Source organism: Lampetra planeri, chromosome 2 (assembly GCF_965212315.1).
Source record: "Lampetra planeri chromosome 2, kcLamPlan1.2.h2, whole genome shotgun sequence".
NCBI classification, from domain to species: domain Eukaryota; kingdom Metazoa; phylum Chordata; class Hyperoartia; order Petromyzontiformes; family Petromyzontidae; genus Lampetra; species Lampetra planeri.
Genome location: NC_136108.1, coordinates 13,186,468 through 13,200,383, shown reverse-complemented (window position 1 = coordinate 13,200,383; position 13,916 = coordinate 13,186,468). Strand labels below are relative to the sequence as shown.

The 13,916-nt window shown below is 43.7% G+C and overlaps 1 protein-coding gene across 1 annotated transcript; it reads right to left on the bottom strand.

Annotated features, from left to right (window-relative positions):
- Nucleotides 1-9,876: 9,876 nt before the first annotated feature.
- On the bottom strand, nt 9,877-13,748 carry SEC61G (SEC61 translocon subunit gamma). The gene is made up of 4 exons (XM_078607931.1): nt 13,588-13,748; nt 11,753-11,863; nt 10,436-10,538; nt 9,877-10,050 (listed from the first exon to the last, which is right to left on the bottom strand). Exons 2-4 carry the CDS (start codon nt 11,844-11,846, stop codon nt 10,041-10,043), a joined length of 207 nt encoding a protein of 68 aa, XP_078464057.1. The 5' UTR covers nt 11,847-11,863; nt 13,588-13,748; the 3' UTR covers nt 9,877-10,040.
- Nucleotides 13,749-13,916: the final 168 nt, after the last annotated feature.

Here is a 13,916-nt window from a genome sequence, read left to right as displayed (position 1 = left end):
CAGTGGACAAATCAAGGCTGGCGATTATGATGATGATATGGTCAATGGTAGGAAACCCTTTTTTTATCGCACTTGCTCACGCGGATGAATGGCCTCGAAATTGTCCACCAGTCTATCCCCCGTGCTCTTCATGACAATTCATATATATACTGCATGTATGTGTGTGCACGATAGGATGTCAATGGGTCTGTGATCCTTCATATCAATTTTTGTCTCCCTTTTTGGAGAAAATAATGACTGAGGCACTGTTCCACACCCAATGTATTAGTTGTATATACACTTAAGTAAGTAAATCTGCTAATTATATTTTTGCCAGCATTACAGGTCCATCAAATAAGGGCCACTTATTTCGGATGGCATTCGTGGTTATCTGGGGTAAAAACATAATCACTGCCTGCAGAGGAAATTGTGCAAAATGTTGCCGCTGACTCAGGCCCACCAACAGAGATAAGCAGTGGCCAACAGTCATTTTGAGCAATGTGTTGCTGACTTTCTTCAATGGCAAATTTGTCTGTGTGGCTGGGAGGCAGACAACTGTGACGGTCCCTTTGTGATTATCCCGGCACTGACACATAATTCCATAGAGAACGAAGCTTCGCTCTCTTCAAAGCAATTAGCAGTGGAAAGTAATCTTTAATCAATGCTTTACTCAGCGTACGCGCGGAGACTGTTTGGGGCCGATCAATACGCCAAATTTCTGCGTGATGAGTGATCACTTAACTGTGAAGAAAGAAATGGTGTCATTTTATCACGCAGTTCCACTGCCTTGCACACGCACGTGTGCATGCATGCATGGCATTGTGATTAAACGCAACATTATAACTTATAACCTTCCAAACGTGTGTCCCCTGTGCACAGTGGTCATCAAATGCACTCCGGTGGCTCACAATCACAACTCCTGCATCGAGGTTTTCATCAAAAGATACACAGTATATATATATTTCAAATAATTATCTACAGTGACTAAAACATTGGGCTCATAAATGTTAATAGTGTCCTGTCGATATTGTTTAATACCCTTGGCTTCTTATCTGATGTGTATGTGTTTCATGTAGCCTGTTGGATAAAACAGCCAACTGTAAATATGTACTCAACAAGGTGAATGGTAACGGCGTGGTACTACAATTTCTTGCTCTGTGTCATTGCTCGCTGAATTACCTCCGCCAGAAAGGAGCTCGAGAGAGCTACAGGGTAATTTGGCCTACTCTTCCACGCTGGTCAGACATCTTGGATGGTCCCCATGCTTTACACCACCACAGGCTGCATGTGGTTCGTCCAACTGCGGTGAAACATATTCATACTTCTGGTGGCCGTACGCTCAGAACATGAAATCAGAATCTTTATTTATGCTGGAGAAATGCCCTCTTTTCACATGTGCAAGATGCATTATCTGTCGCACACGCGCAGAGCACATCCGTGTGTATCACCTGCGTCTCACGCACACATTTGATTACAGAGCGTGGGTGTGTGCATATTAAGGTGCCCGCTAACAGAACTTGCCCCAAAAATGTGTCAAGGCTACAAGGGGGACAATTGTCTTTGTCTTGTTTTAATGTGAATGATTTGATGTTTTTTTCTCCCCCCCTCTCCTCCACGTAGCAGGAGACGAGACTTTATATTAAGGCACGTGAAATCACATTTAAAGATTTTAATTAGCCTTATTAAAATTTCACGCAGCAAAAAAAGTGAACACAGCGACTGAGCAATTTTAAATATCAGCAGGTGCTCCTCACTCAGCCTGGCTCTGTGTGTGTGGAGAGGGCTACTGCCACACACACGCGCGCCAGAGTGCGCCCTGCATGCAATATCCCCCTTGTGTGTACGCACGGCCATTCGATTTTAGAACGTACGAATGCTAAACACATCACGTTGACTGAATAAAAGTAAGTGGGCTTGGAGAGGACACGTCGCACGAAGCGGATGATGGCCCGTGGGTGAGAATAACGATGGAGTGGTCGCCGAAGGAGGGGACGCACCCGAGAGGACGTCGATTGATGGGATCGGCTTGCGCGCAGTTTTGCATTGCGGATTGTGGCGTTTGGGGGGAGGCATCGTGCCAGCAGTGTATTGATCATGGCTGCCGATAATGACAATGACGACGTGTCGGTTACGTATGGTGCTAAAGAAGTTCAAAATACATAAATACATGCAAATGTGCATTGGATATACAGCCTATCGATACCACGGCACTGATCATTCTCAGAGAGCACATGATGGTCTAAGCTCTAAGCAGAGGGCTCGTCAAACTCCAGGCGTTTTGCCTCCCCACGGATCATCTTCCAGATTTTATTCATCAACAGATGTGCACTTGTAATGAATAATTGCCTTAATTTCCGTTTAAATGAGCATTCGTGTTGAACATTAAACGGCGTAGCGCGGAGCCGTGGCTGGGAGGTGGGACATGGCTGACATTGTAGCCTGTGAGCTATTTTTACAGTAGCGATCACAATCATGCGACTGGCACCTTTAGATAAAGCTGTCCGTGGATGCATTGCAGTTTAATTACACACGTGTCTCCCTTGTTTGTTATGTGTTCTTGTTACCCTTAAAGTTTGTGAAGTTTAAACAAAAAAATTCCCAGCGACAAATGCAATGCCTTTTCAGCTTGAAGCAGCAGCAGCCGCGATCCTTGATTCATCTGCTGCAGAAGGGTTCCGTTAAATGATCCAGAAGCACTCTATATATATTTTTTTAAAAACTTAAATGTATTTTCTGCAGCATCCGAGTAATGGAGTCTGTTATGCAATAGCGCACGGTGAGCGGGGCGTGCCAGCCCTTCTTTGCTCTGTCGAGTGTGCAGTTGCGGCCCGTGTTTGGTCGCCTTAATTACAGCAAGTGCGTCTCTGCCATTGCTCGAAGCTAGTTCCAGGACAAACACGTCGACGGTAACGAAACCCAAGGGATTAATGCAGAAGACGTGCCATTACGGCCACTGGCTTAGGATTGCACTGCAAGGTAGCGCAAAGGGCTTTGCTGTGATCTTTGCAGTAAGTTGCCTCTGTGCATTCCTTATGAATGTCTGTCACCTTTTCCTCGGAGGTCTAAGGTCAGCGAAACATTGTCATTGTCCTAACGGTCAATACGGTTCCAGTGGGAACACATTTTCCATTAATCTGGCATTTATATAAGTGGAAGAGTTCAGAAAATAAGACGAATGACCCCCTGTATAGCCTTTATCAGACTGTTCGGGCAAGTGCTGGTAGCAATTACGGATTAAGTCCAGCACATCACACCAAGAGGTGGTGTGGTCAAGCAATCGTTTAATGCTGAGTCGATCTGAGAGAGGACCAGAACCGGCTCAGATAACACTCGCCACTGATGTTAGCCATGGGCAGGAATTTAACTCAAATTGTCGAGTTTGTAGTGAAATGCGTTAACCACTATGCAACTACTCCCCACGAAGCGTGCGCATAAACTAAATCCTGTTTTATACTGCAGTTAATTGCTGTATCTGAATCCCTAATAAGGCTGGCATTGCACACGAGGGATGGTGTGGCTAGTACCACGTCAGCCACCTTCGTCTTCCCGATGCTGATGTTGTACAATGTACCAGGTAATAATGTTCCTGCCGAGTTAACATAAAACCCAGAGTATGATCGTATGCAATATGCCACTGATGTCGCACACTACTGGGATTGTAGCGCAGTGTAGAGAACCATTTCCCCACACTGCTCCTCGCCAATATACTCACAATCTAGTGAGTTTATAGAAATGTGTATCAACATTAGCCATATGGCTCAAACCAGACACTGCAGGCAGGTGCACTGTTATAAATTAGGATTCATGGCTTCATGGATTGAGCACTGAGCCTGCACCACTGAGTCCCTTGGTTCACATCTAGGTTTCAGATAATCGTGATGAAACTGGGTTCTCAAGTGTAGCAAGTTGGTCTCAGCCCAGACATAAAATATTTATACTTCACCTTATTCCGGATCCAAGACCTACACATTTCAGTTTGAGTTGCGATGAACGATGTTTGCAGGGCAGATAAAATGTGCTCCTAGTTTGGATAAATGCCGAATTAAGTAACTTCAAAAGTAGGGCTGTAATGCATTTTTCCAGGGCCATTTTCTTAAACAGGGTGATTGCACAACTAACTGCAGAATTCGGAATAGAAATCTCCATTGTCTCGGAACACAAAACCCATTTCTCAAAATAAGATGTGAGGTCCTTGAGTATTTGCGCCCCCCTTCTCCCCGATTCCGACACGATATGACTCAAGTTTATTTTCAGGTTGTGAAATGCAACATTCCGGTGAAGTCACGAGTAATTTCGATAAATACCGCTCAATCTTAAACACTCACGGGACAAAAAAAAACCTTAACCAGAGCCGTACATATTTTGTTTACTGCAATGCCACCTTCAACAACTGTACGAGAAACCTCGCTCTACGAACCCAATATAAGTTCAACGTTTCATTCACTCAAAATCGTTCCCTCTTCATCCCGAACGGTAGACGACACGTGGCTGCATCATCGCCACCGCGTACGCGGCTGCTTCTTTCTGCCGTGCGGACACATTCGCCCAAGCGTTATTCGCGAGGTGAATGGTAACAGTGCGGCGCTGCCACTGATTGCTCACACCTCAAGAAGCTGCTGGAGGAAGGGGCCTCCACAAGCGAATATTTGGTCTGCTCCTCCACGCTGGTTCGACACGCTGGAAGCGGTGGGAGTAGTCGCACGTGACCCCACTCACACGCGACCTGTTGACTGGCTGCTACGTACCAAATTATGCCCCTGGGCGTATGCATGTTAAACTTCTTTCGCGCCGTACGAAGTCAACCGTGCTAATCGATAACCGATCATGGAGAGAGGTTGGGGGAGATTTGAGAAACTTGCACAGAAGTTGCAACCGCTGCGCTGGGGAGAATGAACGGTTGCTACCTGTGGCCTGCAAAACCAGCGTATGAACACATTGCAAGCATCTCAGGCGTACGTATTATTAGGCATTAATTTCAGATAGCACACGTGACATTTTTTTAATGCATAAAACACTGAGCGCGCAACTTATCTGCAGCAGGTAACAGCGGCAGCAATATTGGAATAAAACCCAGACGAGTCAATAGAAAATACAAAAAAACACACAATTGCAGAGCTCCTCTGCTCTGTAAGTGGCAGGGCCATTGTGGCGTCTGTAATGGTGGGGCTAAATATGACCCAGAGTGGGGTCAAGACTACAGGGACAAGATATTGAAAACCAATTCCTTTGCCCTGCTGGAGAATAGGTCATATATACAACTTAGCAGGCACGCAATTACTGTATAAGGGGATGTAGGCGTGTGCTTTTCCCTTTGTGACAAACCGAGATAGATAAAACAGTTGGTGCAATTAAGATGCAGCCAATTATACATGAGCTGATGTGACAGCGTCGCTCGTTTGGCTATAATTACAGGAAGATGAAAGATGCTTAAGGGGAAACACCTACCACGAGCTAATATGTCTGCACCACTTTTAATAATACTTTTCAGTTAGCACTGTAAAAGCGTATGCAGCTTATTTCAACCCATGTTCAAGGCTATCTAAAAATGAATTTGTATAACAATTAATGTCATCAACAACCACCAAATCACCCACTGAATGGCCTCCTCAAGCGGTCTCTCCGTGTTGCGATGGTACAGCGCACATCACAGCACACACACGAGCTGATTAATCGCTCAATCTCTACACTGGATGTCCTCTCAGATGTTCACTCCTTTGGCTGCCGCTCCGCCATTTGCCTCTTACCATTGGCTATCATCGCTTTCCATCGCGTGTCATGCCCAAGGGCACGTTCTTTTCTAAGGTCAACACTGCACGATGTCTCTAACTTGAGTATATTCTCGAATCCAAGTGTTCCTCTTTGCGTTTCGTGACAAGCCAAGCGTGCACCTCTCTGTACTTTGATTGCGTGCTGTTCATATTTCTCAACTGAACGTCATAGCAGGTGACGTACACAAAAACATTGCTCTTTACACACATGGCTAAGATTATCTTCAATATTAATCAGTTTTCCAAAAAAACACTGAAACCCACTTGTATCCACCTCTTCGTTTCATTCATTTGTTCCCTGTCCGTCTGCAGTAACTGGCCTTTGTATACAACGCCTGGTGTGATTTCAAGTTGTATGCAATATGCCAACAACTATTGACCCAATTGCATAGCGAACTCGTTGTACGTGACTGTGTTACTCGTGTTTATCTTGAGCACAACTTTTCAGCCCTAATTAAATGTCTCAATCATACCCTTTAGTTAGTTCCCGTTGGTTGTCACGTGTCAATTTAAACGTTTACACCTTCATTTCTCCAACTCCATTTTTAGAAAACATCTGTTGTGAATAACATTAATTAAACTGTATCCTTGCCAGACTTCCCTTCTCATTTATATTGGTTTACTTCACGTACTGCATTATCAGTAGAATGATCATTTTTTGTTAAATGTTTAGAATTTCTAAATATATTTTTTATCGATACCTTGGTTTGCGAGAGCATAAGTAACGGCATCAATTTCCACCGAGTCAACTGAATGTTCATAGTCTGCATAGGCAAGACAGATTGCTATTTGATATTGATTCGTCTGTCCAGAATCATTGATAGTTTATATGCGATGAATGGTAGAGAAACCTTTCATGAACGCAGTTTGCTCATGCAGCTGGTTGGCCTCGAATTGTTTTCATTATGCTGTCCCCAATGTTTCTCAACAATGTACAAATGTGCAGCGTGACACGAATTGCTCTACGTTATATAACCCAATTTGAGTAGAAATATTGTGGGATCATTCCATGATTCACGTATTTCACATCTTTGAATGCTGAGTAAGTAGGTCTGCTAATTCCGTTCCAGCAACTCGTCCTGCGTATTTGATGTTCAGTGAGTTCCATCTCACTCCCCAAGGGCTGTATAACTTCCAAATAGCCTATTGCAAAAAAAAAATTGGCTTTCATGCGCCCATTGTTACGACCTCTTCAGTGATTTTATTTCGTGTTCCCATAGTTCTTTAACCGTTATTTCCTTGACCATTTCACAGTTTCGTGTTTCAATATTTTGTTCAGCCAATTATTTTATCTCGCCTCTTCGACATGTCTTTCGTGGTTTTCAGAAAATTGTAACTCTTTGTACTCTTTAATCATTCCCACCCACGTTCAATGCACTATCATTATGCTAGTTAATGCAACATTTAAATTGTTGGCATCCATTTCATAATTTTGCCCCAAGCCATTTGAACCTATTTCTTAGAGCGTCTTAAGATTGGCAAACTGCTGACGTGGAATTTTAATTAAACTTGGCACTTCAATCACACCCATTAACTTCACTCTGAGCGATAATTGACTGGAATAAAAATGCGGTGCGCATTTGCAATTTGCCACGTTCATTTTTCTCCAGAGTATCGAGCGCCTCATTTCGGGTCCAAAAAAAGAAATCACAGCAGCACGTGCTTAGACCGCCCTCTAGCGAAGCAACGCGTTGCTGCTCAACAGTGCGTTAACAATAGAGCTTAAGTAGTACTAATCACATACCTGCATTTCCCATATCCCCTCCCTTTGATGCTGCTAATCCTGCATAATGCACGGGCAAAAGTAGTACTAATCACATACCTGCATTTCCAATGGGTATGCTAGGTTCCTCTTGATATGCAAATTCCTTTGTCAAGGCGCTCTTCCCCCTCCAACCCAGCTTAAATATACGCTGCCAAGCCTGGTGGGGTTCATTCAGACGCTGTCTTTCTGACAGACCTGTTCTTCACCTGAGGACGGCTGCTTGCGTTGTGGCCGAAACGTCGTGAGAATTATTTTATTGTTTTATTTTTATTATTTCCATTCTACGTGACTTTACCGAAAGAACCAAGAAGAAGAACAATAGAGCAGTCATATGGTTGGTTGTGGTTGATAGAAGTAACAAGTTAGAGAAACAATGTCTCATTTATACCTCTCCACAAATGTTATTTTAGACACAACCCATCGGCCCCACGGCTTCCTGGGAGCACGAGATATCGGACCTACCGAGTTCGACTAAGTCATAGGATTATTCTACATCAGGCTACGCTTCTAATTTACGAGTTATTCTGCCAAAAGCATCCAAAACTAAAATGAAACAAATGTAATGCAAACAGGTATAATTAGCATTGAATTTTTTTGTGGTAATCTCTCAAATTTGCTAAACCCCAGTGTAGTTTGTACATTTGAATTCGCCACCGAATGAAACATCTATCTGTATGAATACGCATTCAAACGCAATGGGATGTCCATAAAAACCACATGAGTTTTAGATGCCTATAATAGCTAAGTCTCTTAGAAATTTGAGTGCAAACATAGCCATTGAATTCTACTTTAATTCCGCAGGAATCATGTTTTATAGTTTAATCATAAAGCATAGACACAAACCCCCTTTGTGCCAGATTAAGTAGAATATAAAAAACGAAAACAAATATTGCTACACATACGTCCTCATCCCAACGTGATAAGCCCCGTGGTCAACCCACGACCAAAAAAACCCCTCCCTACACCGTTGGTTGTTTGACCACGTCGGTCAATACCGTTGAAGGAGAGCTCAAGGCCAGTTCAACAATGTTGAATCCACGGCTGGCAAATCAAACTCAATGAGTGGTGTTCTTAACACAATGCACCAACTACCATACCACCCAGGAATGATCAAATAAAATGACTGTCCAAAAAAAAAGTTGAAAGTTGATTTGCATGCATGAAATGCTTTGCCATGTGATGTACTATTAATTTGTAGACGGTACACGTATTGTCAGGCTTCGTCCAGCATCGGTAACTAGTTTAGCGATAACCTGGTCTAGCGTTTAAAACACGTTTACGAAGCGCGCTCGTCAATATTAATTCCCGACAAGCGTAAAACGATTGGGGTTCCAAGGTCAACTGCCCAACAACCTCCACGCAACCACTTCCGCTCATACTAATCATCAGCTGCACTGCCCTCTTCTGACATCAAAGGACACCTCGAGTGAAGGCGGAGTTCGACCCTTTAAATGCATCACATTTCCAATGTTGACTATCTAGTGCGTATGCCTTTCAAAATTGTTTGTTTTCAAAGGCTAGGTGCACTGGGTGAAAATATTCGTTTTCTGGAGTAATGGTGAAATGCATGAATGCAACCAGATGTATTGTAATTCCAGAGTTAATTGAAATGTAGACTCAATTAGGAATTACATATAAAAATTGCTGCAGTTCAATAAAATCCTAATTGCATAACCAATATCTCTCCATGCTAAACAATGTTTTTCACAATTACGTTCAGATTGCGATTGCAAGCACAATTCGAAACAGTTATGGATCACTTCGTGGGAGCAGCCTCTCAAAAACCTCAGATTTGATTGCTCTTATCCACATGAAATGCAACTTCGCACAAAGCAGTGTGGCAAATGGAACATTTAAATCCTCAGAGCTGAAACGTAACATGGCAGGTTTATTGTGCGGCTAATGGCTGGGTGAATAATATCACCCATCAACTTGTCATACTTGACAAGGTGGTGACCTGGAATCAAGCCGAGGATGTGATGTTTGCTCAGCGCTCCAATGGTATTAGTCCCCTGAAGCACAGCCACATTAGTAATGCTTTTCCCGAGGTCGTTTTAAGTTATGTATAAGAGGATTTTATGTCCAGCCTCATCCCACTTAATTTTCTTCGCAGCCAAGACTCTAATTTGCATGTTTCCCGATTCGTGGAAGACTGGCCTGTCAATGGTCAAGGCTGGTTATGGAATGTCAGCCAAAGGACAGAAACACACTGAGGATAGTCACCACCACTTGATCGAGATTAAATCACTTCATGTACCGCAGGGTAAGATGGTTTGTAACATTGCAAGACCATGGATGTTGAGAGACCTTCACCCAGCCGTGGTCAGTGTATTTCAGTACATTAAAAGAGACATTTCAGTCATATCACTCACATGGGCTTTATTCATAAGTCAAGACAAAACTGAATGTCAAAAACGGCTGGTAAAACATTGGACACATTTTTCAACATTATGGCATTTCACTGTTGACAATATAAAGTTAACTCCAGAAGTGACAGCATCTCTTTCAAAGTAGAACTCCAGTTGATCTTAACTGCCACTGAAAAAACACACAAACACACAACTCAAATATGCAGTTGGCACCCACAATCCAATAATTTTGAATGATTTAAGGTGAACACCTTGAAGCATGTGCCAAAGGATAGCCAGCACTCATCAACGTGGCTCACAAACTTATTCTTTTAAACATTTCTAAAATCATTATAACGTGTTTGCTAAACAAAATTTACACCAAGGAGTCTATCATATTAACAGCCTCTTTCAACACTCAACTCATGAAAAATAATTCAGTGAGAAAGAAAAAAAGTGACCGTGACAAGGTGTAACATATAACACCCAAGTAAATTGTGCAGTGCTATTAACACTTAAGTGTGATATGATAGAGTTCAAATGAAGGACATTTGGAAATTCTCCACTCCACTTACACAATGATGTTGTTGATGGGAATATGGATGAGTTTCACGAAGAAGCCGATGAAGCCCATTATGGCAAAGCCAATTGCCGTTGCTATTGCGATCTTCTGAAACTCTGCATTAACAACAGATGCAGCATTACACAAAGCCATTTACACATCAGCAGTCAGATGCAGAGGTTACACAGAGAAATACAACCTTCCCTTGAGCGTACTTTGTCTCAATAAATAATAAACACTTTTTCAGATTATTTTTTTATACTACAAAGTGATAGATTTATACAGAAGTTTTAAAACGTTTTATATCCAAAACATAAGCTTACCTTACCAAAGGTGTAATCATTAATTGCTCCAATAAGCCTCCTATTTACCCAACAAAAGTATTTACCATTAAAGAAATTCAGACAAATTTAGATGTTTAATAATTAGTTATTAACGGATAAGAGGACTTAAAATTTAAGTGCAATAATTAGCACTGAACATTTGTAATCAAGATAGTGCACTTAGGCTGAATTAAGGCGGAGCATTTGTATTTCCAAGTATTACCAGATTCAGTCTCATGTGCCCCTGCAATTAAGCCGAGTTTGGTTGTGCACGCATGCGGTCCAGCGATTTGGAGGCAAGGGTTTATAGATTGTGCATATTTTTAGAACTTCCGAAGCCACTGGGCTGTGAGCTGGCCTGGCGATTGCCGTACACCAGGCGGGTTCGTGAGCTTTGCTGCAGAGACCTCTTGAGTGTAATCCTCACATGCATGATTGAGTTTATGCGGTTACTCCAGTTTGCACTCGCATGGAAAACACTCTTAAAAATTGGCCAAATGCAAGACCCTCGAAAAATGTACATGTCAAAATGTACAGCCTTTTGTCAATTTACTGCTGGTCTCCCAACTCCGTGTCAGTCATGAGGTGTTTGCTGCATGTTGACCATTTTCGCACTGTGGGGTAGCACTTTCCCACTTGCCAGGCTCCAATGGACAAAGATTAATGTCGTATGACAATTCTCAGAGCTGGAATATAGTTAAGTTGCAAAATCTAGTATTGTTCCTGGGCTCAGACTATAACACTTTAGAACTCAGCTTAATAATGGGGCAATTGCCTGGATTTAAAGCAAGGGATCTTAGTGGTACTAGCTCAGTGCTGAGCCAACCAGTCACCTAAAATTGGCATGGTTTCAATCCTGGGCCACAACTATCACTTAATATAAGCACACACACCTCCAATTAGCACGGTTGCCTACATACGGTGCGAAAGAAGTTCAGCATATATACGAAAAACCATAACAGCTGGAAGCTGTGCATCCTCAGGATAATGAATGATGGGACACACACCCTTGCGGTCGGGCTTTGTGCAGCGTTTCACGAGCCGGATGGAATCCTTGGCGAACTGCCTGCCTGGCTCCACGAATGTCATCACCTGGTCCATGATGGATTAGTCTTAACCTGGTAAGGGGAACAATAATGTCATCATCAGTCAAAATAAATCCACTGGTGGATAAAGGCCTCCCCCCAAGTTGGTCCCATGATGAAACAATCCACCCAGCACCTGAACAGAAGCCCATCTCATTCACTCCACGACTGTGGAAAATATCCTCTTTGGCTGCTTTCCCTCCTTTGGCTTCCACTCAGGAGTTCTCACCTGGTCCGTGATCACTTTGTATGCAAATATTCATCCATTAAATAAGATCAAAACTCACATGAAGGCCGCAGGGTGCGAATAAGTTACTTATTTTATTCGTTAAAGTCTGCTGAACGATTATTTTATGTATGCTCATGTTGGCACGACAGAGTACAAATGACATGAAATGTAAGCTATACGGTTTAACTGCATCGTAAAAATAAGACAACATAATCGTGTAACAGAAGTGACCGGAAATACGTCACATTGGGGCAGAGGCGGGTAGCTAAATGTTAATGTCCAATCATCACTGACGCACCAGAAACCACGACACCACTCACACGCTGGACACGATTACACTTATACTTGACAAAATCTTTACTTTTTAACCATCAAGTTTAAAGTTTGTTTCATATTTTTCCAATCTTGGATGAATTTTATAATTTTCGATTTAAAGCTTTCGTGACTGCAGAGATTCATCTTCTTGGTTCTTTCGGTAAAGTCACGAAAGAACCAAGAAGATGCATTTTATAATGTAAGAGGTTTTCTTTGTTATAATTAAACAGTAAATGCATCCGCACAGTGAATCTACGCATGCCACGTGGCACATGAGCACGACGGGTGAATCGATTCTACGACTCCGTCGATGACTGAACGGCAACAGAATCGAGTGCAAAGGAATCGATTTTTTTCACAGGATTAATATCGCGTATTGTTGCACTCAAAGCCACGGACATGCACACATCACACGAGACACAGGAGCGTCGATATTTGCACACTATTCAAGACCAGGAATACCAAATCGTTACATCAGGATAATGAATGATGGGACAGGAAGCTCGGTACAAACATTACCACTTCCGCCACCATTACCATGAACGTCATAATTTTCGTTATCGCAACCATCATCATCACCACCCCCAAGAACAACAAATACAACAAAAGCCCCACACGAATCCCAAATCCCATCGCCACCCCCCCGCCAGTACGACGATGGTTGATATCCAACTCGGGGCTGTCTTCATTGGTCAGCAACATCTCCTTCAGTCATGTTAACGACATGGCGATAATAAATTATCACGATGTTAATGATGGAGGTGATGAGGATATAACAAAACCCGTGACGTACTGTTGAAGGCAATGACGGTGGGATCAGTGATTATGATGACCGCGTAGGGAGGGCGATGTGAACACCGTTATCGATGGGGTCGATGCCACCGATGTTGATAACGACGCCGGTGGGGATGGCGTTCATGATTGTAACGATGGGATGAAGATGTTAACAAGGTGAGTGGCCGAGACCGGCGCGTACCCTCGGGGTCCCCGTAATGACCCGAACCAAACACGAACTCCGTAAACCCTTCAACACGTACCGTGTACCACGTATACGGTCACATCCTTGGGCCTAACCCGAACCCTTAACCAACCCAAAGGGTTTAACTCGAACACAAAGCCTCTTTAGCCATGGCGCTAACGCTTGACCCAAGCCCCTGGCCCTGAGGAGGGCATCAGCGTGCGGGGTCCGCCGTAGCCGCCGTAGCGGCCTCACCTGGGCCGAGCTTCAAGTCCCTGCGTGTCTTCTTCTCACCGGGCCGCACTCGTGACGTGTGCTTACAAACGCCTCGCTGCGCATGCGCGAATGAGTCCACGCGACGCGGGACAAAGCACGCCCATCCGCGTTTAAGCCCCACCCCTCCACCCCTAAGCCCCACCCCTCCACCCTAAGTCCCACCCCTCCACCCCCAAGCCCCACCCCTAAGCCCCATCCCCTCCACCCCTAAGCCCCACCCCTCCACCCCTAAGCCCCACCCCTCCACCCCTAAGCCCCACCCCTCCACCCCTAAGCCCCACCCCTCCACACCTAAGCCCCACCCCTCC